The following is a 26,082-nucleotide window of genomic DNA, read 5'->3' on the forward strand; positions in this document are numbered from 1 at the left end:
ATTCGCGATATTCGCGAATAATATTCGAATTGCGAATATTCGCGAGCAACACTAGTCTCAATGTCTTATCAAACTTTTTCCTTATAATGACCTTTATAGTGTCCTTATCCAAAGGGTCAGGGTTCAACATCTTGGACTCCTACTGATGACGAGAATAGAGGTCAATTGTCCTACCAGTGAGTGGAATAGTGAGCATGCTCGACTGCTTTTTTTTTTTCTCTGATTTTTTTGGAAGTCTCTTCGACAATAAATGAAATGATGGCTAAACATATGCACTACTGCTCTACTTACTAGGGTGGGGTCATAGCGGTCTGTTATTCCCTATTCTATAGGATAATCTTGGGATTGCCCCTTTAATTTTGATCCAATTTGATATTAAATCTATAGTGGCATATTTGCAACATAGACACACCAAAATATGCATTCATTTGTGTGGATTTGCCGTTGCAGATTTACCCTGTGAAAATGCTACAGATTTTCCATGGCAAAATCTGAATAACAATCCTTCAGCATTTATTATTCCATATACACCAAAAAGAAGGTACCAGTGGAACAATAGATACACAAACATGAATATACTTTATTAGAATTATGATACCTACATTTAAAATCTCTAAAAATATACAGAATGGCTAGGCACATAGGATGAAAAATGCACGTCCCCTGAGGAAGCCCATACGCAAAACGTGGTTGGGTTAGAGGTGTGTGGTAGTAACACAGGTACATTGCAGGTATATTATAGAGATGTGATTTTGGAGGGTATTTAAATTTTTCTATGTAATATGCACTTTCCCGAATTATTGATATTTCTTGCTGCTAATTGCTGTATGCTGCTATCTATCCGGGCTGTGCAATAACTAGATTTCCTTTATATCACTGCATTATTATTAGTACCCATGTGATACCCCCACCTTGCTTTCTATATTTTTTCATCCCATGTGCCTATCCATTCTGTATATTTTTATAGATTTTAAATGTATGTATCATTATTCTAATAAAGCATATTCATGCTTGGGTATCTGTTGTTGCACTGGTACCTTCTTTTTGGTGTATATAGTTAGTTTTGGTCCAGTACACGGTGTGTTTTCATAGCCATGCTTATATGTGTAGGAAAGATTTATGATTCCATGTGGAAGTGGCCTAAAGGACCCTTTATTAGTGTTACAGTGGCACTCCAGCCGGACTCTCTGGCCATGAGTGCTCCCTGTCCCTGCTGCAGGGATGCGAGTCTCAGCCCGTCACTCACCTTTTTGTGTCTCTGCTCCCTGGTGTCCCCGCAGCTCTGGCGTGCGTGCCTCCGCCCCCTAGGACGCGCACGCCGGAGCTGTGTTTCTTAAAGGGCCAGTACAAATTAATTAAAGTGTCTGCACTTGTCCCTTGTCCATAAATATCTTCTCCACCCTGTTCCCTGTGCCAGATCTTTGGTTGTCTAGCCTTAGTGAAGTCCTGTTTCCCAGAGTCTGTGTAACTGTTCCTAGTTCTGCCCTATCCTGTACCTGTGTTGCAGCCCTGTTCTCCTGCCATCCCGCCACATGCTGCCAGCCACCTTCTGCCAGTCGTTGTCATTGCCACTAGTGTTGAGCGGCATAGGCCATATTCGAATTTGCGATATTTTGCGAATATATGGACGAATATTCCTCATATATTCGCTAAATTCGCATATTCGTAATAATCACGTTTTATTTTCGCATATGCAAACATGAGATATTCACGAATAAAATTTGCATTGCGAATATTCGCGAGCAACACTAATTGCCACGTCACCCCCGATTTCTTGATGATCCGAACGGATATGGATACTCCCCTGTGTAACTTCAATGTAAACCAGTGGCAGCTCATATGTGACACCTGCCGTTTGCTCAGGCCCTTTGAGGAAGCCACATTATTAGTAAGTCGCCAGGATTACTAGATGAACGACGTCCACTGCTTCATTTCTTACAACACTTGTTGGAAACGATGACTGGTCAGGGCACTGGAGAAGTGGTGCCTACATTTCAGGGCCACATGAGCTCTGTGAGGGCTGAACTGGAGGAGGGGGAGGGGCACAGTGGAGCACAGTTTAGGTTTCTTCAAAAGGGCTTTTTCAGGGTTATGAGAAAGGTGAGACAGAGGACCCAGACACACCGTGGCAGTATGCAGTGGAGATGGAGGCAGGCAGTCCCTCCGAGTCACTTGCACAAATGGAACGATGCATGCTCACTTGCTTGCATAGTGACAGCCGAATTGTCTGGATCTCGACCTTATTGGAACCTCGCTACTGCCACAAAATAGGAAGGGAGGACAAAGTGACCTACTACAAAGGCATCTTGTGTAGTCAATTGGCCGATGCCTATCAGCGCCATCGTCCATCCTCTTGCAGGTCTGAATCGGGGGGCCCCCTGCGCTCACCTTCCACTTCCATGGCTGCTGGGAAGGGTTGGCAGGAGCAGTACCAGCTCCATCAGCAGCAGTCGATGAGGAGTAGCTTTCTTCACCGCATAGTGAAGCACCTCATCAAGAGCAGGTACACCTGGAGCAGGACTTGAACCAGCAGAGGGTCAATACACCTTGAAGATTCACTAGACTTCTGGGCCGCCAAACTTGATTTGTGGCCGCAAATAGCAAAGTTTGCCTTAGAAAAATTGTCCTGCCCGGCCAGTAGTGTGCCATCTAAGCAGTTGTTTAGTGCGGCGGGGGCCATATTCACCTCAAGGAGAACTCGTCTGTCCACAAAAAATGTGGGGAGACTGACCTTTGTGAAGATGAATCAGGCATGGATCAGCCAGGATTTCCAAAAACCAATGCCTGATGCATCAGAGTAGATTGACCATGGTGCCACACCAACATTTCACAAATATGGATAGTGCCAAACAAATTTAAAGCGTTGCTCCCAGTTACAAACATTCCTCCGCATCAGACCTTTTTTCACCCTCCTTTGCCACCGGGTGCTGGTATTGTAGCCCACTGCACCACTCTGTCACTTGGTCACTTTCAGGACTCCTGATGCTGCTGCTGCCACCTCCAGACTGTCTCATTCAGCCACTATATGGTCTCTTCTCATGCTTCAGCCAACTCCAGGCTGTGCCATTCAGCCACTATATGGTCTCCTCATGCTTCAGCCACCTCCAGGCTGTGCCATGCAACCTCCTGGCTCTGTCATTGTGCTGCCATATGACATGTGACTCCTTGTTTGATTTGGTCCTTTATACCCACACGTCAGGGCCCAGGACACTAAAACTTGGGAGTTAAAATTTCAATTTAAAAATCTTAAATTTCAATTTAAAAATCTTAAATTTCAATGGTCTTCTCATGCTTCAGCCACCTCCAGGCTGTGCCATTCAGACACTATATGATTTCCCCATGCTGCCACAAACTCCAGGCAGTCATTCAGCCACTATATGGTCTCCTCATACTGATGCCATCTCCAGGCTCTGTCATTGTGCCACCATGTGACATGTGACTTCTTGTTAAATTTGGTCCTTTGTACCCACACGCCGGGGCCTGGGGCACTAAAACTTGGAAGTTAACATTTCAATTTCAAAATCCTCAATTTCAATTTCAAAATCTTACATTTCAATTTCAAAATCTTACATTTAAATGGTCTCCTCATGCTTCTGCCAACTCCAGGCTGTGGCATTCAGACACTATATGGTATCCTCATGCTCCAGCCACCTCCAGGCTGTGCCGTTCTGCCACTATTTAGTCTCCGCATGCTGCAGCCAACTCCAGACTGTGTCATTCAGCCAATATATGGTTTACCAATGCTGCTGGGCCTGGGCCTAAAAAATTTTATGGTTGCACTAGCTACCAAAAATCTTCAATTTAAATTTGAAAATTCATCTTTTAATTTTAGGGATTGTGATGCCCTAGTATCTACTCGTGCTGTTGCCAGCTCCAGACTGTGTCATTCAGCAACTATATGGTCTCCTCATGCTGCCAACACCTCCACGCTGTGTCATTCAGCCACTATATCTTCTCCTCATGCTTCAGCCAACTCCAGGCTGTGTCATTCAGCCACTATATTGTCTCCTTATGCTTCAGCCACCTCCAGGCTGTGTCATTCAGCCAATATATGGTTTACTGATGCTACTGGGCCTGGACCTAACATTTTTTATGGTAGCACTAGCCACCATGAATCTTCAATTTAAATTTCAAAATTCATTTTTTAATCTTAGGGATTGTGAAGCCCTTGTGTCTACTTATGCTGCTGCCAACTCCAGGCTGTGCCATTCAGACACTATATGGTCTCCTCATGCTTCAGTCAACTCCAGGTTGTGCCATTCAGACACTATATCCTCATGCTTCCAACACCTACACACTGGCCCTCATTTACTAAGAGTGTCGGGTTTATCTCTGAGTGTTTCTTGATTTACTCCGTGTATTTTTCTCCCTGATTTACTAATGTGTCGCATGGGAAGAAAAATTAGTGTTGCACGGGTTGGAAATTGTGTCGCAGGGTAATTTGTATATATGCCCCCCACACAGCGCAATCACATGCCCCCAGCACATGTGTATATATATATATATATATATATATATATATATGTATATATATACCCCCCACATAGCGCTCTTATATACCCACCGCAGCGCATGTGTACACATATATATTCCCCCCGCATAGCGCTATTATATACCCCCCGCAGCGCATGTAGATATATATTATATATGCCCCGCACAGCGCATCTATATACATATGCCTCTGAAGCGTTATTAATGACTAATCTTGTCAATGATAGCGCTTCAGAGGCATATGTATATAGAAGCAAAGTGGGGACCAGACATATAGCTTTATCTGGTCCCCACTTCGCTACAATACATAATCCTCAGCAAACCCCAGAGCTGCCCCATCGCCTCCCCCATCCCTGGTGTTATAATTACCTGTTGCCAGGGCCCGGGGTCTGCGATCACTCTGGCTTCGGCGCTGTTGCTGTGCGCTGTCACTGTGCGCACTGATGGTGACGTCACAACGTGCGTTGGGGTGGTCACTCGTTAGTGTGCACAGTGACAGCGCACAACAACAGCTCCGAAGCCAGAATGATCGCGAACCCCGGACCCTGGCAACAGGTAATTATAACACCGGGGATGGGGGAGGCGATGGGGCAGCTCTGGTGTTTGCTGAGGATTATGTATTGAAGCGAAGTGGGGACCAGATAACGCTATATGTCTGGTCCCCACTTCGCTTCTATGTACATATGCCTCTGAAGTGCTATCATTGACAAGCTGTTAGTCATTAATAGCGCTTCAGAGGCATATGTATATAGATGCGGTGTGCGGTGCACATACAATATATATCTACATGCGCTGCGGGGGGTATATAATATCGCTATACGGGGAGTATATGTATATATGTGTACACATGCGCTGCGGGGGGTATATAATAGCGCTATGCGGGGGGTATATTTATATATGTGTACACATGCGCTGCGGGGGGTATGTATATATACATATATATATATATATATATATATATATATATATATATATATATAGTAAATTTGAGTAGCCGTATTAGTCCAGTGATGCAGATGCAAATCATAAAATGTTGCACTATCTTGTAATACCTTTTTTATTGGACTAACAGCATTTTGTAGAGACAAGCTTTCAGGATTCCTCCCTTTATCAAGTCCAAGCTTTGGACTTGATAAAGGGAGGAATCCCGAAAGCTTGTCTCTACAAAATGCTGTTAGTCCAATAAGAAAGGTATTACAAGATACTGCAACATTTTATGATTTGCATATATATATATATATATATATATATATATATATATATATATATGTACACATGCGTTGCGGGGGACAAGACATATAGCGCAGCAGGGGGCAAGATATATAGAAGCTGTGGGGACATATACAAAACCCCAAGCGATTCTATATATCTTTCCCCACCGCAGGGATCCCTGAATGGCTCTTCAGTACGGGCCATTCAGGGATCCCAGCGGGGAATTTGAAAATGAAAGTAAAATACATCGTACATCGCTGGGGAGCGGACCATGCCACCCACTCCCTTGCTTAATAACTTTTGATCAGATCGGGTCTCAGAAGTGAGACCCGATGCGATCAACCCCTTAGCCTCTGCACTACTACCCCCAACATGGAACAGACCCTGTTCCATGATGGGGGTAGGATTCACTCGGTTTTCAGTAATTTCCCGACAGCTCAGAGCTGTCAGGTTTTAGTGAAGAAAAATTCACTGTGAGTTTTTCATCATACTCTGAGTATTTTTTCTTTTTTGTTGGAAACACGTCCCTTTTTGAGATAACCACGCCCATTTTGACGGGTTTAAAAAACACTCGGAGTGATGATATCTTTTGTCGGGTTGTGCGACCAAATTTGTGTTGCATGGGCTATGCAACACAAATTTCGTCGCACAACCCGACAAAAAAAGTCAGGTTGACATTAGTAAATGAGGGCTACTGTGTTATTCAGCCACTACATGGTCTCCTCATGCTGCCAGCACCTCCACACTGCATCATTCAGCCACTATATGGTCTCCTTATGCTGCCAACACCTCCATGCTGTGTCATTCAGCCACTATATGGTCTCCACATTCTGCCAACACCTCCACGCTGAATGACAGCTATATGGTGTCCTCATGCTGCCAACACCTCCATGCTATGTCATTAACCCACTATATGGTGTCCTCATGCTGCCAACACCTCCACATTGTGCCATTCAGCCACTATATGGTGTCCTCATGCTTCCAACACCTCCACGCTGTGCCATTCAGCCACTATATGGTCTCCTCATGCTGCCAACACCTCCACGCTGTGTCATTCAGTCACTATATGGTCTCCTGACACTGATGCTACCTCCAGGCTCTGCCATTGTGCCGCTCTGCGGTAGTGATTCTAAAAGTGATGCCGGTAATCTGCATGTTATTCTGAATAACAGTATTATTTCACTACCCCAGCACACTCCATATGCATATTAGAACAACGCAAAGTGTTCTACCCCCCTATTGAGGCTCTCTGTAGGCCAGAAATAGCCGTTTTTAATATAGATTCACTGCAAATAATTTTCTTCAGAAAATTTGACAAATCGGCCAAATTAAATATTTCAAGTTTGTTCATCTCTAATGCCAATGTATCTGTGCTAGAAAAGGCACCGGCCCTACTCATTTTAACATCCTGAGCAGAGTCAGCTAGGGACTATGTTGGGATCATTTTCCAAACATAACTGAGCTTTTTCTCAGACTGAAAAAAGCTGCTTATTACACTTCTCAGTCCGAGCCAAAACGTCTATATGCTCAAATCGGAATTAAATTTGAGAACAAATTTTAGAACATTTATTTATCTTTCATATCTTTACATTACAGTCAACACCTTGAAATCTGTGAACAGACTGATCTTGAATGTCCAATATGATATTCCTTTAAGTGCCATGTCCCCCAATAAAACCACTGATAAAAAAAATAAACACATAAAGTACAACATAATATGATAGAATGTATTTCCTATACACCGAGAGATTGTCCTTGTAACTGGATTTGCGGGTGGGTACAGGCTACGAGACTGCTGGAGTTTTATTTAAATAACTTTGATATACAAAGAAATGACATTTTGGCAGTTCCGTGTGCTTGCTGTAAAATTGGATCGTTTACATAGAAATAGATGCAAATGTACTGCTGAGCTAAATGAGTCTTAGGATTTTTGAAAGACAAACCATGAATTTCTGTTCAGTTGGAGTTATATTCTCCGGCTCGCATTAGTGTGTGTAAGATTATATAGTATGGAGCCTTTTCACTGGAGAATGGCAGTGTTTGAGAAAATAACAGGATTCAGCCCACCATGAGAACCATTCATTTACCTGACCAACAATGTGTCACCTTCAGTATAGTGGGTGATGCACAGAACCCTACACTTGGGACTTTTCTAATATATGTATATGTTTCTCCTATTTACACAAACTCTTAGCTGTCTTAATTTAGACTAGATTTTTCTGCCCCTTCTCCAGAAACTTTACAAAAATTTCTAGTGAGGCAAAGAAAGTGTTGTAAACAGTTAAAATAGTTATTCCAAGGTTAAAAGTTATCCCCAATTCAGAGAGTAGCTGATTGAAGGGAAATTGACCATGGGACTCACAGCGATCATAATAAAAAATGTATTTTATTCCCGGAGTGAAGGAGGCAGCAGAGCACTTGTGCAGCAACTCCACCAGTTACTTCTATGAGACTTCTGAACTTTAACATGTACTAAACTTTTTATTTTATATAAAGATAGATGTAAAAAAAATGTGGCTGCCTTTTATATGAAATACACAATTATGTATTATTTTAGGAAACTTTTATTGAAGGGTCTGACATAACGGATCTGCAGCGTATTTTATGCTGCGCATCCGCCGGTGAACCGACCATTTTGTGCCTCCAGCTGTTGACATCCCCTCCGCCATGTCCCACCCCTGGCCTGCTCGCAGGGGCCGTTACGAGCAGCCACACAGGGGGCCTGCAGGTCGCCTAGTGCACTCTGACATTGCAGAGCAGCCGCGATGTCTGAGTACACTGCACATGCGCAGTGCACTCAGACATCGCGGCTGCTCCACGATGTCAGATGGACTCAGCGACTAGCAGGCTCCCTGTGTGGTTACTCACAACAGCGGCAGATTGCCGCAACATCTGAAGGCACAAAAGGGGTCGGGTCACCAGCGGTTGCGCAGCATGAAATACGCTGCGTATCCGTTACGTGTGACCCTACCCTTAAAAGTGCAAAAATAATATATAATTGTCCATTTCATGTATAATCCAGCAAATTAAGTCATTTAAAGAATTAGTATATGCACAATGCATCTTGAGACAAAGCCATCAATAGGCTTTCCTTCACCCCATACAAAAGTGCAGTTTGCAACCTTCGCCCTATATACAAATACTATGGCAAGGACAAAGTGGCTTGTTGGCACACAGGTAGCACCCATCAACCAGGGTACACGATCCACTAGCCCACTGACTAGTTACACCACTTCTTAAGGTAACTTGTTCTGCTCAGTGAGGATATGTACAGTACTAGAACTATAGAAACAAAGGAAGTCCAGCAAAGACTGACGTGCTGCTTGAACGATTGATTATAGTTCCAAGCTAATTACAGCTCTTAGTCATAAGTATGTAACATACAAGCCAACATTGAGTGTAATAGGGAGGGTGAGCGGCAGCAACCTACGCTAACACCCCCAACACTGACACAGGCAACATCAATAAGAACAACATGATAGTAGAAAACATTAATAACAAAGTGTTACTTAGCATTACATACGTAACATATCATACCATGTACATACGATATTGAAATCAAATACATATATATATATATATATATATATATATATCCCACAAGTGCATGGTGTAAAAGATCAGAGAGGGGAGGTTAGGAGATAATACAGATAGTGTCTAATCAAAATCATAAATCAAATCTTGTCTTTCATTAGGACCATTAGGGTCATTAGTGCCAAGAGAAAAAATTCTGAATGTTTATGGCATCGGTCCCCTCCTCAAATGGGCAAAGACACTCTTTCTATTACCTATACTTTAAGCACTGAGATATCACCAGCATGAGCGAAGAGCCGTGAGACTGAAGGCAGCTTCATATGTCACTCCTATATGACGTTCCTCTTTGTTGCATATGAAATATCAGAAAGATATTTTCTCAGTCTGATTTTCGAGGGGGTTGATGGGCATCCTATGTATTTGCAGTCTATGTCATTTCTTGCACGGCTTGCCAATACGTACAATACGTAGGGTGCACATCGGCCCCCCTCGAAAATTAGACTTTCTGACATGTTATATGCAACAAATAGGATAGAGGGAGCAGGAGTCACAGCGCTTCAAGTAGGTTACTTTTTTCTGCCCAAGATGCAAGGCATTTTGCTGCGCATGTACAGCAAAACACATTGCATCTCGGTCAGAATAAAGTAACCTACTTGCTGTGACTCCTGCTCCCTCTATCCTGTTCGCCGCCATTTGTATTCCAGTAGTGCGGTGGGAAGAATGGAAACTCCGACACTGCGAGACTAAGCTTGGCAAGTAGAGGTGGACATGCAGCAACTGAACTATGTCTTGGTAGCCTGTAGCGGTGGTGCTCAGCCGTGAAACGGAAATACAATGTAGCAAGAAGACAAGAGACAATGGACGGCACTCACCATGCAGGTAACGTCTTTATCCAGCCAGGCATCGGGTGTAATACACAGGCGGGGGAGGCGTGGGGAAGGGAGGACTCCGGCGTCCTCCCTTTCCCAAGGCTTCCCTCGCCTGTGTATTACACCCGATGCCTGGCTGAATAAAGAAGTTACCTGCATGGTGAGTGCCATCCATTGTCTCTTGTCTTCTTGCCATTTGTATTCCTGTGACCTCTCGAAGCTCCACTCCATTGTTATATTTACACTTAGGGTTGGTGTGTATGTTATATACAGTACTTATAACTAAAAGCTACAATTAGCTCGAAATGTGTTGAGTTTTCTGTCATTTATGTGGTTATCTGCACAATAATAAATCTTTGAAGCAGTATGTCAGTCCCTCGACTTCCTTTGTCTCTTTGCCATAGGTGGTCCCACCCTTTTTTTTTTGGTTAGAAGGAAGAACGGTTCTATCTTTCCTCAGATTCTACAAACTTAATTCTCCATATTTAGAGATGATAGATTTCAGACAACAGACGCTGGCTTCTGTGGTCATTAATTATTATGGGTCAGTCTGCCCGCCTACAATTGGAAGTAGTCTTAATTGCTCTAAATTCACAACCATAGTCGGGTAAATACAGTACATTACCCACAATTTCAAATAAGGAAGTATTATTTCTTCTAAGTACAGCAATTTGGAGACCATAAAAAAGAAAAATCTATTTTTATTGATACTTTATCAGTTTCATAGTACAATAGGGGTCAAAGTCTAAATGTGTGGATGAAAAGGAGTCCAGCATCTAATCTATTCTATTATTGATTGAATAAAGGTAGAATGACAATGAAAAATCAGATATTACAGACAGTGATTTTTCAGAAAAAAAAACGGGAAGGTGCTTTACGCTGAGTGTGTCTGCGGCTACCGGGCTGATCAGATCTTCGGTGACATATGAAGCTGCCTTTTATAGAAGGTGCAGACATGCTGAATTGGCTTTTCATTCGCTTTCTCAAGGAAAATACCATTAGCTCACAAGATTTAGCCTTGAATACTTAAGGAAGGCGTGATACATACAAACTGTTAACCTTCTTAAAAGCTTTTTCCAATCTTTTCTAAGCCCTGGAGAAGCTGGTTTTACTTAGGCTCGGCCATTCACAGTAAAATGATTCCTTTGACTAGCCTATAATTATAGTGTGCGGTAAGCAGGTATTTCCGACGTAAGCTCTTTGACTCGCCGGTGTTATATTGGTCAAATCGAGCCCGGCCGTCCTAATTTTAAGATGAAAAGTTACCATTGTGCCATTGTTTTGCTGGCTCTGTTTAAAGTAAGTGGAAATGATCCCCTGGTCTGAAGGAAGGATAATGGACAATTTTTCATCATAGCAAAGGTTATAGAGCCAATATATCAATGTACCAAATAAATGCTAGGTCCTTCTGCAATCAGCTGCAAACAAAAGAAATAATTCACAGCTCACAGGGTTTTATCCAAGATCTTTTTTTTTTTTTTTCTTTTTTCAGTTTCAAGCTAGTATATTGTACTGTGTGAATTCTGTGCTGCAGAGATGATTGGGATTCCTAACTCATGCTCTCTTCAACAGGGAGCCATTTTTTAAGCTAAGCCAATTTCTTGTGCAAAGAATGTGTTCTGTAGTAAGGAGCATAGTAACAGCTTAGGTAACGACCTCAATATATAAACGTTGACTGCAGTTCACTATTCTAAAGGGAGACTGAAGTGCAGTTCCATCGTATTTTGAGGTCCTTACCTAACCTGTTACTATGCTCCTTACTAAGTATGCGAAGGATAGGCATAAGGCTATCCTTATATACGATAGGTAGGCATAAAGCTATTCTTCATATGAGAAAGGGCCAAGGACTGTTGATAGTATTCAGATTTTTGGGCAGACTTGATGGGCCAAATGGTTCTTGCTGACACATTCTATGTTTTTATGTTTCTATTAAATCACTAAAGGGCATTATATATTTGGAAAATTTTTGATAGGATTAAAGAAAAATCCTTAAAGAGTCTTCCATTACCTTGAGTACCCAGCATTTTCATCCTCTATTGCTGATTGTCTTCTCTTCCTGCATTTAATTGGCAGTCTCTCAGTTGTAGGAAATGTAATTGTTGGGCACTTGAGATGATTGTCCTGGCCCTTTGGGCACTTTTTGTCCATTTGCATATATGAAAAAAAAGAATCTTACAAGCAGTAGGTGAATGTAAATCTGGCTGGGATAAACATATATCTATCTTAAAGTGTACCCGTCATAAAATTAAAAAAAAAACACAATAAAAAATAAAATAAAAAATTTGACAGAGACATGTCAGGGAAATGTCAAAAGTTTTTATTAGCCGGGATCTCAGAAGAATGACCCTGATAAGTGCTCATCCTGGTCACTGAGTAAGCGGTTGAGGGGGGTCGTCTGGAAATGTGGGGCCTTGGTGACTTTGAACTGTAAGGGAAGAAAGGATATGTAAATGCAACTCTCACACCAGCTTTTCAGATTTTCTTTTAAAAGTGTTCAAAGAAAATGCTTCCTAAAAAATGGTGTGTGAGTTGTTTTACATTTCTTTTCTGTAGAGAATTCCCAGTGGAGCATCATTGGCCTATAAACCATCACATGTCTTCTTGACGTTCTCCTCAAGGAGAAACATTACCCATTTGGTACCATGATAGGCCTCTCTCTATCCAGCCAGCCCCCTGCTCTGTTCTGCGAAGGGCAAAATCCTTAAACAGCTGCCTGTAGATGGGTAATCTTTCCTTTTGGAGAGATCTCTGTCTCGGCATACATTCCTAGTCAGCTTCTAAGACTATAAGTTGTAGTGAAAAACTGACTTTAAGTAAAAGCTACCTGAAAAGGAGGTGAGACAACTACGTTACATATACATTTTCCAGCTGAATTCCGACTGGAGCATAAATGGTTTATAGGCCTCCAAACATCTTTAAGACTCCCACCTCAACGAGGAACATTAACTCTGTGGTCCCTAAAAGGCACAAGGACTTTTTAATCAAGATTTTTTTTTAATGATCACCTTGCATTATTAATAACATTTTCTAAGAATACTTCTGCTGCACATAATTTTGTTATATATCCCTTTTTTTTTTTTTACATGTAATGTAATATAACATTGAGGCTCAGAACAAATTGTACATTCTATCAGTATATTCAGCCTCAGTAACATATGCATTTTTTTATGCTAAGCTGCTGAAGTTGTATTTTAATTTTCTTTTTAATGAGCTCATGCATAAAAATAATGAGCTGCTTGTACCACGAACCAATAGTTGAAAGTAAGGCTCTCTCCATCTATGCATGACCCTGTATTAGTATGAACTATTTGTTCAGTTACTTCATCCATTTATACATTTGACAATGCTTTTAACATAACTTGTCAGCTGCTTTGGAAATTGATGTTTTTTATGTCTCTCAAAGTAAAGAGGTGATCTTTTATTTATTGTTTCCTTTATTTTTGTATCTTTTTTCTTATCTTATTTCTATTTCAATTTTTTATTCTTTAATTGATGCCATTAAAAAACTGAATTACAGTAAGCTAGGTTGTTATTCTTCAGATGTGACATACATTTATTTTTTTCTTTTCCAGGAAAGGAAGAGTATATGGCCACATTTAAGGGGTCTGAGTATTTCTGCTATGACTTATCGCAAAACCCTATTCAAAGCAGCAGCGATGAAATCACGTTGTCGTTTAAAACTCTTCAGAGGAACGGACTGATGCTTCACACAGGAAAATCGGCAGATTATGTCAATCTGGCCTTGAAAAATGGAGCCGTCTCTTTGGTCATTAATTTGGGGTCAGGGGCCTTTGAGGCCTTGGTGGAACCGGTGAATGGAAAGTTTAATGACAATAACTGGCATGATGTGAAAGTAACAAGAAATCTGCGTCAGGTAACAGTAAAATGGATGAAAATGTTATTCATTTTGTTTTCAACACAGCTAAGTAAAAAATATTCTCAAGATTAAATATACTGATAGATATTGGCTACGTTTATTCAACCTGAGCAGGGGCAGACCTAGAAAATACCAAGGGCCGTATAGGAGGGAGATAGATAACATATTGTATATTTGGTAAATGTACTTTATTCTGTAGATATAGATTTTTTTTTATTGCTTTTGTATGAAATTTTACAAATATTTTTGCTTATTATCTTTAAGCGACCTGATTTATAGTTTAGATATTCCGAGAAACTGGTACACAAAGCAACTAACAAAAGTAGACAAAAACTGAAGCACTTTTAGGTTTATTTCTTTTTTTTTTTTTAGTAATCAGGTATTTATTTGACCTCTTTGGGATGCAGGGCGTATGCATACACCCTGCATCCCCGATCCTTAAGGACTCAGGGCGTACCTGTACGCACTGGTCCGGTTTAACAGGTTTAAACCGTTCTCACCGGCAAAGAACAGGTTAAACCCAGTGGGTCCCAGTTGCTACGGGGAGCCAAGACCCATGGCTAATGCCAGGCATGGCAGATCGGGCAACTGCCCGGCATTAACCCTTTAGACGCCGCAATCAAAGTTGATCGCGCCATCTAAAGTGAAAGTAAAAGAAACCCGGCAGCTCAGCAGAGCTAATCAGGACTATCGAGACAAAATTGCGATGTTCCGATCAGCTTACCAGACGATGGGAGGGTCCTCACTTGCCTCTCCGTTGTACATTTGGCAATCTACTGCTCCATGCCTGTGCAGAAGGCTAGAGCAGCAGATCACCAGTTACACTGATCAGTGCTTTGCAATGGCATAACACTGATCAGTATATGCAATCAGAAGATTGAATGTTTTAGCCCCCTTTGTAAAAAAAATGTTTTATAAAAGTTCATTAACCCCTTCCCTATTAAAAGGGAAAATCAACCCCCTTTTCCCATTTTTAAAATAAAATAATGTAATAAAGAAAAAAAATAATCATATGTGGTACTGCCGCGTGCATTAATGTCTGAACTATTAAAATATTGGGTTAGCTAAACCACACGGTCGATGGCGTGCATGTAAAAAATACCAAAGTCCCAAATTGTGCATTTTAGGTCACTTCATATACCATAAAAATATTAATAAAAAGTGATCAAAAAGTCCCATCAAAACATAAATGGTACCGATAAAAACTGCAGATGCAAAAAATGCAAAAAATGAGCCCTTGTACCGCCCGTACACGGAAAAATAAAAAAGTTATAGGGGTCAGAGCATGCCAATTTTAAACAAAAACTAATTTTGGTGCATGTAGTTTATAATTTTTTAAAGTATTAAAATGAAATAAAATCTATATAAATTGGGTATCCTTGTAACCGTCTGGACCTACAGAGTAAAGATAAGGTGTCATTACAAAATACAATTGGTGATGCAAACAACAAGCCCTTATATGAGTCTGTAGGTGCAAAATGTATAGCGTTATGATTTTTTAGAAGGGAATGAGGAAAAAACGAAAATGCAAAAAGAAAAATTTGCTGACTCCTTAAGGTGAAATTAGGCTGAGTACCTAAGGGGTTAAAGTGAATATATCTTGAGAATAGGTATTTGAACCCTATCAGAGAAGAACTAGAAGGCATCATGGCCATATAGGGGTCCGAAAAGATTAAAGGGAATATGTTGCTGCTAAGAGCTGCAGACACTGCTGGATAGTTGTTTAGACATAAAATCCAAATGTGATTTTCCTAAAGCTGATGGTGGTTTCCAAAGGTTTAAAATCTGTTTTATTTCTCAGCCAAGTGTCAAAGAAGTGAGATGTTTAAGTGCCACAGCCTGGCATGCCTCCTTGCTCGCTGTCACCTCCCAGCTTCAGGCCTCTGTACATCAGTCAAGGAGTGACTGAAAAGTTAGGGAAAGTGAATTGAAAAGATAAGGTGGTGGCACTTGAGCAGATTAGCTCTGCCTCCTTGACACTTGAGAAATAAAAAGGTGACCCTCTTCAGCTCCAGGAAAGGTACAGTTTGCTTTTATATCCAATTAACCATGCAACAGTATATGCAGCTTCAAATAGCAAGAAGTGCTTACCAATTTTCTTTAACCCTTTAAGGACCAAGCCCATTTTGACCTTAAGGACCAGGCCAATTTAATTTTAGCATTTTAGTTTTTTCCTCCTCGCCTTCTAAAAATCGTAACTCTTTTATATTTTCATCCACAGACTAGTATGCAGGCTTGTTTATTGTGCGACCAGTTGTCCTTTGTAATGACATCACTAATTTTACCATAAAATGTAGAACGCAACCAAAAATATACTATTTGTGTGGGGAAATGAAAAAGAAAACCGCAATTTTGCAAATTTTGGAAGGTGTTGTTTTCACACAATTTACAGTTAAAATGACATGTGTTGTTTAGAATAATACGATTAAATGATACCCATGATTATATACTTTTCTATCTCAAACTTTATAACCAAATTAGTACATTTTAAATCCCTCTATTTTGATGATCTATACCTTTTTCATTTTTCCATATAAGCGGCAGTATGAGGGCTCATGTTTTGTGCTGTGATCTTTACTTTTTATTGATACCACATTTGTGTATTTAAAACTTTAATTCATTTTTTTATTAATTTTTGTGAAATAAAATGTGACAAAAAAGGTTGCAATTTTGGACTTTTCTTTTTTACATTGACGCCGTTCACCGTACGGGATCATCAAAATTATATTTTAATATTTAAGACATTTACGGACACGGCGATACTAAATGTTTATTCATTATTTTTTACACTTTTGGGGGTACAATGGGAGAAATACTAATGCATCAAAATGGACCCAGGGTTAGTAAGGGGCCAACCATCAATAATATTCAAACCCCAGGCTTTGGCTGGAGCCAAAGCCCGGGGTAAAAAAAAACCTATATGTACACCCCTAAAATATAACTTTTAATGTATTCACTAAAAACTTCCCCACAGTGAGATTAAAACTTACACATGACAGGGTGATCAACAGTCAACAGTGTAACAGACAATACCTCCCTAAGTTTAGATAGTAATGCGGTGCTGCAGTCTGCCACTATTAACACCTGTCTGTGTGTTTTAAACTTTATGCAACATGCCCACCTCTTCATGTTTTGCCATTACAACGGCATTCTCAAGAGGAATATTAAGGCAATGTCATAATATTCCTCTTGAGAACGCCGTTGTAATGGCGAAACATGTAGAGGTCGGTATGTTGTATAAATTTTAAAACACACAGACAGGTGTTAATAGCAGACTGCAGCGCCGCATTACTATCTAAGCTTAGGGAGGTATTATGTGTTACACGGTTGACAGTTGATCACCCTGTCATGTGTAAGTTTTAATCTCACTGTGGGGAAGTTTTTAGTGAATACATTAAAAGTTATATTTTAGAGGTGTGCATATAGGATTTTTTTTTACCCCGGGCTTTGGCCCTGGGGTTTGGATACTATAAAATGGGAAAAAGGGACATTTTACATTTTTATTTTTCAGTTTTTTTATTTACTTTTCTTTACTTCTTTTTTTTAAAACTCTAATAGTCCCCATAGGGGACTATTTATAGCAATCAGTTGATTGTTAATACTTTTCTGTGCTATGCATAGGACATAGCACTAGTCAGTATTATCGGCTATCTTCTGCTCTGGTCTGCTCGATCTCAGACCAGAGCAGAAGAAGCCAGAAAGGCGGCGGAAGCAGGTGAGGGGACCTCCATCCACCATGTTAGCTGATATGATCCCCGCGGTAGTGCCGCGGGTGAGCAGATCAGCATAAAATGTAGCCGATCTGCCGCAGATGCCGTGACCTGTATTGATCATGGCATCTGAGGGGTTAATGGCATACGCGCGATAGCAGATGCTGGCCATTACTGGCAGGTCCCTGGCTGCTATCAGCAGCCGGGACCAGCCACACATGACCCGATCATCGCTCCAATGCTTGCGGTCACATTCAGGACGTAATTGTAAGTCCTGATGCGCGAAGTACCGCCACACCAGGATGTTCATTTACGTCTGTGGTGATTAAGGGTTAAAGCTTCTTGTACACCTTATTCTAAAGTCAGCTGAACCTGCCTCCTTTGTCTAATTAAAGGGGTACTCCAGTGGAAAACTATTTTATTTTTTTTTTTCAAATCAACTGGTGCCCGAAAGATCTGTAAATTACTTATTTAAAAAAAATATTAATCCTTCCACTACTTATCATGTCAGGGGTTAATAACTCATTTATGAATTATGAATTAATTATGGTCAACAAAAATATGAAAAATATCATGACCGTTATGAATTGCCAAAAATATACAAACAATGCAATTCACCATATCTGGGCCCGACTATTTTCCCAGATATGAGTTCTTTAGCAGTGGAAGAGTAACTTTTACAATATAATAAAAATAATAATACAGTTATTATAAAAATGATATGTACATTTATTTGTTACAGTTGATTAACATTAAAGAGAGTAATAAAAACAGACCATAATATCAATTAAATAATATAAAGAAAATATCAATGACATCATGTCAGATATAAACCACTGATATATTAGTAAGTTATTTAACAACATTAAACTTAATCACAGAAGTGGGTTAGTTCAGATATCAGTAAATTACTTTGTGTAGAGATCATCGCATTATATGATATCCTATGGGCATATTATCTCTAGATACATAAAATGGGAATAAACCCTGCCCAGTCCTAACCACAATTTTCCCTGCTAAAATACAGTACGAAATATACTATTTATTAGGAAAACTTAAATTAAGTTTCCTTGTGGTAATTATTATGTCATGTGTACCAGCAGAGTATGATCCCAACAGACTATGCTATATGCAATATGATCATTGCATTGATCACCATAAGGCGCACTCCGTTCAATCTGCAGATAGCAGGGGGTGTGGCTTATAAACTACTGTTACCATCTCACAATTGAGAATATATATATATATATATATATATATATATATATATATATATGTATAAGCCGGTCTGCTCATAAACATGACATAACTGTCCACATTAAAATGAGATAATTTAATCAAATAAGAAACCTGTGTATCCTACCGAGAGCACTTCTGGATAAAAGAAAGATGGCTGCCTGGAGTCTATGGGAATGCCTGTAGTCATCACTGGTTTAGCAGGGAAGAATGGGCTTATGGACTAAAGTATTTCTCCCTGAGTCTTCATTGCTCCGCCCCTTCAGGTAGCCTCTAGAATCTTCTGTGATGAAGATGGGGTGCCTCTGACTCCCTCTGTGTGTGTTGTCCATCTGTGTGTGTTTCCCGATCTTCCTCTTGTCTGTGTGTCTTCTGTGAGTGAGTTCTTGGATCTCCAGGGTCTGTCCTACACCCGCTTTTTATCTTGTCCCCTATCTAAAAGATCCTCCCCCACAAATATCAGATCATCCAATGATGATTGGTGGGTGTGTGTATAGAGATCAGGGCAAGTCACATGTCTAGTCTCATGACATCACAGCTAAACATTAATTTACTCTGTATATTCTATGAGATTAAATTCACCATAAGGGATAGATATATTTACATCATGGCTACTATATTTTGATAATACGCTATATTATTCCTGATGGATTAACATCATTCATGAATTAATCCATCAGGCAACACCAATTGTATTATTGGACATCCCACACATTATTTAAACACCTGACTACAGCATTTAACTATATAGCTGTATACACAATCATACTAAATGTTATAATGCCACTATTTATCATATATATATATATATATATATATATATATATATATATATATATATCTATATATATATATATATATATATATATATATATATATATATATATATATGTTGTATAATAGGGCAAGATAGCATATCCATGCTACAAAGATCACATTATGAGATCATCTGTTTTTATGAAGACATTAATATTAGCCTTTAAGTTCACCTTTAGCTGGCTAAAACTACTCATATATTAACTGAATCCTCTCAGGGACTTGTCTGTTTACAGTCCCCCAGTATCACGTAGCTCAATACATATGAGAGCCATTGTCTTCACATCTTAACAGTGTTAGTTGAGATTTGAAGACTTTCAATATTTGCTTCTCCCAAGACTTTATCATTGTTTGGTAAAGCACTTATCAATAAACCATTGTTTTGACTTGTTTACATGTCTATTTACATGTCTCTTTGAAGGGATGCCATGTTATTAAACGTAGTGATTCATATTTGGGGCCTACGATAAGCATGACAATCAACTGCTGTATACTACAGAGGAAGTTAAATTGTTATTTTCTGTCTGACCACAGTGCTCTCTGCTGACACCTCTGTCCATGTCAGGAGCTGTCCAGAGCAGGAAATGTTTGCTATGAGGATTTGCTCTTACTCTGGACTGTTCCTGACACAGACAGAGGTGGTGTCAGAGAACACTGTGGTCAACTTCCTCTGTAGTATACAGCAGCTGATAAGTACTGGAAGGATTACAAATCTGTTTAACTTTCTGGAGCCAGTAAATTTGAAAAAATAAATAAAATAATAATAAATGTTTTCCATTGTATGTTTTTAAGGTGTATGGAATCCTCCTTACTTTCCACCAACAGTTGGTGGAGAGAACGGTCGAGCATGTTGGATATTCTTCCTCCTGACCCTAGTGTTCTTGAAGAGAAAAGCTGGTACCAGAGCTGTCTGGGGTTCCCTGGTTTTCTTATAGATTACAGCCTATCTATAAAAGATCTATTCAGGGTTAAGTGACAGTTCTAAAAAGTAGCGATTGTCCAAAGCAGAGAAGCCCTTTAAATGTCCCTCTCAGATTTGGTGAATAATTCAGGGTGCTCACAGAGGGAAAATATATAAGGGGCTCATAAACACCATGATGAGTATTTGTGCTTCCTAGTTATGTAACATATGTAAAGGGACCATTCCATAAAGGGGTACTCCAGTGAAAAACTTTTTTTTTTAAATCAACTTGTGCCAGAAAGTTAAACAGATTTGTAAATTACTTCTATTAAAACATCTTAATCCTTCCTGTACTTATTAGCTGCTGAATACTACAGAGGAAATTATTTTCTTTTTGAAACACAGAGCTGTCTGCTGACATCACGAGCACAGGGCTCTCTGCTGACATCTCTGTCCATTTTATGAACAGTCCAGAACAGCATATGTTTGCTATGGGGATTTCCTTTTACCCTGGACAGTTCCGAAAATGGACAGAGATGTCAGCAGAGAGCACTGTGCTCATGATGTCAGCAGACAGCTCTGTGTTTCAAATGGAAAATAATTTCAGCAGCTAATAAGTACAGGAAGGATTAAGATTTTTTAATATAAGTAATTTACAAATCTGCTTAACTTTCTGGCACCAGTTTCATTAAAAAGAAAATTTTTCACTGGAGTACCCCTTTAAATCATTTTCCCTTTGAAAGGAAATGTGGGATTGGGTCTTTAAATCAAACACAAATGGCAAAAGCAAATGTCCACATTTTAAGAAATGTGTATCCAGGGCTAATATTATTTGCTTATGATTTTTTTTTTTTAAGCTTAAGTTTTTTTTCCCAAACAGAGTCCAATATCATTAAAGGGGTACTCCGGTGTTTATACATTTTATCCCCTATCCAAAGGATAGGGGATAAGATGCCTGACCGTGGGAGTCCCACCGCTGGGGACCCCCGTGATCTTGCACGCAGCACCCCGTTTGTAATCAGTCCCCAGAGCGTGTTCGCTCCGGGACTGATTACCGGCGACTACAGGGCAGGCGGCGTTTGACATCATGCCCCCGCCCCCGTGTGATGTCATGCTCCGCCCCTCAATGCAAGCCTACAGGAGGGGCATGATAGCTGTCACGCCCCCTCCCGTAGGCTTGCATTGAGGGGCAGAGAATAGCATCACACGGGGGCGGGGGCGTGACGTCACACGCCGCCCGCCCTGTAGTCTCCGGTAATCAGTCCCGGGGCGAACACGCTTCGGGGACTGATTACAAACGGTGTGCTGCGTGCAAGATCACGGGGGTCCCCAGCGGCGAGACTCCCGCGATCAGGCATCTTATCCCCTATGCTTTGGATAGGGGATAAGATGTCTAAGCACCGGAGAACCCCTTTAAGTTAAAAATAAAATTATTGATGTTTGCAGCAAGTACTTTTACACCAAATTTTTATATCCTTTGCGCATAAAATAGAGGTCATTCACTTTAGATAGTAAATAAAAGTATTTTACACACATAATTGTAAAAATGTAAAAAATATATTTTTTGCCAAGTAATAAACCTACAGTATAAATTGAATGAATAGCGTAGTCCCATTTTGGCAGCAGGATGCCGTTTTCTTGCCTGTTATCATTGCTGACATCAGTTGGATCGAAATTTTAGCTGTACACCCTGCCTGGCAGCTTAGGTTCAATTCAAGTCCCAGTGGTTTAGATAATTCATGAATGTTCCACATCAACCCTTGGCTTACAAAGGGAAGGATACTATGATATGTCTTTCCCTGAAGTGAACAAAGGATTACAACTTTATCAATAAAACTCTATTTTGAAGAAATGTTATTTTTATTATTATTAATAATAATAATAACATAATAATAACATAAAAATATAATTTCATATTTTTCAGTTTTTTATTTATTTATGGTGTATTATTGTATTCAACATTATAGTTATGATTTACTGTAGAAGTTGATTTTCCTTATCAACATTAATAATCAATATATGTTTAAAAAGGGTCTACTCTTTATCCTCCATACACAGCACCACTTTTTTCAGTGGGCTGTATTGGTATTGCATTCAAGGCCCCTAAACAATACCTAACCCAGGCCAACAAAATAAGTAATGTTAGATTCTGGAGACAAATATACAACCCCTATATTATCTTTAATAACTAATACTACAACTATGCAAAACAAAACTAAGCCCCTGGTATGTCTCGCCCCATACTTATATAAGTATGGGTTTGTGTGTGGGGGGGGGGGGGGGGGGGAGCCTAAAGGGGTTATCCAGGAATAGAAAAACAGAGCTAATTTCTTTCAAAAACTGCTCCCCGTCTGTCTCTAGGTTGGGTGTGGTTCTGCAGCACAGTTCCATTGAAGTGAATGGAGCCAAGTTGGAATACCACACACAACCTGGTGACAGACATGGTGCTGTTTTTAAAACTAATTAGCTCTTTTTTTCTATTCCTGGATAACCCCTTTAAAAAGTTTGTCGTGAGGGAATTCTAGTACAAATAGAACAATAGAATACACTTTTTCAGTAAAGGTTCCAGATAAGACATCTAAAGGTCTTGTGTATTACAGATCATAGTCCCCATCGATGTTGCACATTACAGACTGTCGTCAGCAGTAGTCTTTTTGTCAGAATTTTTTTTATTATAGAGGCTGCCCCTCTATTTTTTTTTATAGATTTTCTCCTATGCTAGTCACAAATATTAACTATATAATGCTAGTTTACATCACACCCATATAATTTGAATATTTAAATATATCTTGTAAAATTGAATGAAATTGAATAATATGTATTGTTTTCCTTGGGGGAAACAATTTTCTTAATCATTCCTTATTATTCCGAAAATTGGAATCTGGACACAGATTAATTAATTTCTGTAAGTATATGGGAAATGGGGAAATATCCAAATATTAAATTGCATTGTATTTATTTAATACATGTTACTGTATTTTTTGACTATAAGACTCCATAGAGGATGAGACGAAGTATGACGAGAAATAAATTAATTAATAAATTACTTAATTAATACATAATCAGGCCTAATATTGCCCAGGTCAGAAATTAAAATCTAAGCTGGTTGCTCATGGATTTAAAATACAAGAGCAACCATTTTAATGCTTTAGTATTAAAACATGCTTCCCCTTCTGTTTAGTAATACCCAGTTTTTTTTAATCACTTTTTCCACTTGAAAAGAAGTAGGGAATTTTCTGCCCAAGTACAGATGTAGTAGAGTTAACAGACAGACTTGGGGTGGGTAAAATCCTTTAGTTAACACAATTGCACTCTGACTATATCTGTATTGTTAATGATATCTTTTGAGACTGGCATAAACTGATGGACCTTAACAGGGCTCAAGTCCTGCAGGAATGCATGGGAACTGAGTTCCTGCACTTTTTTCGACAGCAGAAACACTGTTCCCATTAGTAGAAATCCTGCAGGGCCAGCCTTTAAGTGGAAATCTTGGATGAGTTCCCTCACTTTTCTATACCAGGACCTGACCCCTGGACCTTAGTTTGCTGACCTAGCATTTTGCTGCCCTTGTATCATGGCATCCCCACCACCTATTCCCTTAGCTTTGCCACAGCGTACAGTTACAACCTGGGGTAGTGGGTAAGATGTCAACTCACTGTCCCTTTCTGACACACTTGCTTACACCATGAATCACTTATTAAGTAGTGTTGAGTGCAAATATTAGAAATGCAAATTTTTACCGCGCATATTGGCACTTCACGATTTCACAAATATTTAGAATATAGCAATATATATTCGTAATGATGAATATTTGTTTTTTTTCTTCACAGTACACATCACAACAATGATGTACTGTGTAAAAAAAAAGTGATCATCCCTCCCTGCTTCCAGCTTGTGGTCCAAAGAAGGCTCCAATATGTTTTACTGTGTAAGTAAGTGGGGAGCGCGAATATTTCGTATATGCGAATATGCAAATATTCGTGAATATCGGCACTTCAGAGGACACTGATCCCTCCCTTCTTTTAGGTGAAAGATATAATTGCGCACTATGGGAATTTCACTATGAATTCTCGCATAGAAAAAAAGGGAACAAACATAGCGAATATGCAAATTTCGTGAACAAAGGATGAATAATCGTCCATATATTGACAAAATCTCACAAATTCGAATATGGCCCCTGCCGCTTATCACTATTATTGAGTCTCTCAGATCTCTCATGCGGCACAAATGCTGACTACTGCTTACGTGTATGTAACATCACTTATAACAGATCCAATATAGTCGTGACTCCATACACATAACCTTTGTTAAAACGGCCAATGGATAGCATCACAAACCATAGAAGCTTGCAGGAAAAAGTCTACTGGTCTGCTGTGTTTCGAATCAATAGAGTCATAGTCAAACCCATAATCACAATCGGGGGGGGGGGGGGGTCGGCAGACATCACAAATTTACCTTCGTACACAAATAGGTTCCAACATGAAAAGTTCATGAGATACATCATAGCGGTATACATAATAATTATCAATAGGGTAGAATAAGGTAAGTTCTATGGGTTTCCGCCTTTGGGAAATAAGAATCCAGAACATGGATCCAATAAACTTCACTATTGTGAAGGACCGTTATCCCTGTTCCCCTCCCTCCTGGGACATTTGACTTTCTCAAGCCCTGCCAATGAACAAATCATAATCTCAAAATAAATTACCCTTTACATAAATTCACTCTTGCACGTACAAATTTAGGTTTTTCCATCTTAATGGACTTCCTATCCCCTATTACTTTTTTTAAGTCTTATAGTCAGAAAAATACAGTAATTATCTCAATGACCAATTTATGTCCTAAATATTTTTGTATGCACCATAAGTAGCGGGGCAATTCCATGGAGTCTATGAGAAGTCAATAAATGGCCAACTTTCTAGATTTGCCTTTGCTCATGACATTAGTTAAAACAATAATCAAATAATCATTGAAATAACAATAGTAAAGTAATGAATGAGACAATGTACAAACCAACCTGGTGCATGTTTAACAAGGCAGTTACAGAAACCCATTCAACTCATTTTCTGTGTCAGGATCTTCTTTGCTTTGTTTCATTGCAGTAATCTGTGACCCCAAAAGCCCATCAGTATGACCGAAAGAAGTTTTGGAGTTGAGGAGGATTCCTTGAGAGCTGTAAATTCAGTAGTAGGGGATTTAAAAAAAAATGAATTTCTGAAAATGTCCAAAAAAAAAAAAAAATGAAGACAGCCAAAAAAGAATAGTTTTAGAAACAATGTTGAGGAAGCAGATATGCTGTTTCCTTAGCCATTTTTTATGTCTGTCAGATGTATTTAGCTTAAAGACAAAAATAAAATAAAATAAAAATGGGGGACTAGCGACCATGTGTCCGTTTTTGTTCAGTACAGAGCTGATAAGTTATGAAATATATTTGCAGGA

The 26,082-nt window shown here is 39.6% G+C and overlaps 1 protein-coding gene across 10 annotated transcripts in view; it reads left to right on the forward strand.

The window, feature by feature from the left end:
• NRXN1 (neurexin 1) overlaps positions 1 to 26,082 on the forward strand; it is a 1,474,530-nt gene that overhangs the window by 536,312 nt on the left and 912,136 nt on the right. For all 10 annotated transcript variants that reach the window (XM_056568026.1, XM_056568028.1, XM_056568034.1 and 7 more), the window contains one exon: positions 13,679 to 13,980. In XM_056568026.1, the coding sequence (XP_056424001.1) occupies positions 13,679 to 13,980 (302 nt within the window). The remainder of the gene's footprint in view (positions 1 to 13,678; positions 13,981 to 26,082) is intronic.

This window comes from Hyla sarda, chromosome 3, assembly GCF_029499605.1.
Source record: "Hyla sarda isolate aHylSar1 chromosome 3, aHylSar1.hap1, whole genome shotgun sequence".
Classification (NCBI taxonomy): Eukaryota; Metazoa; Chordata; class Amphibia; order Anura; family Hylidae; genus Hyla; species Hyla sarda.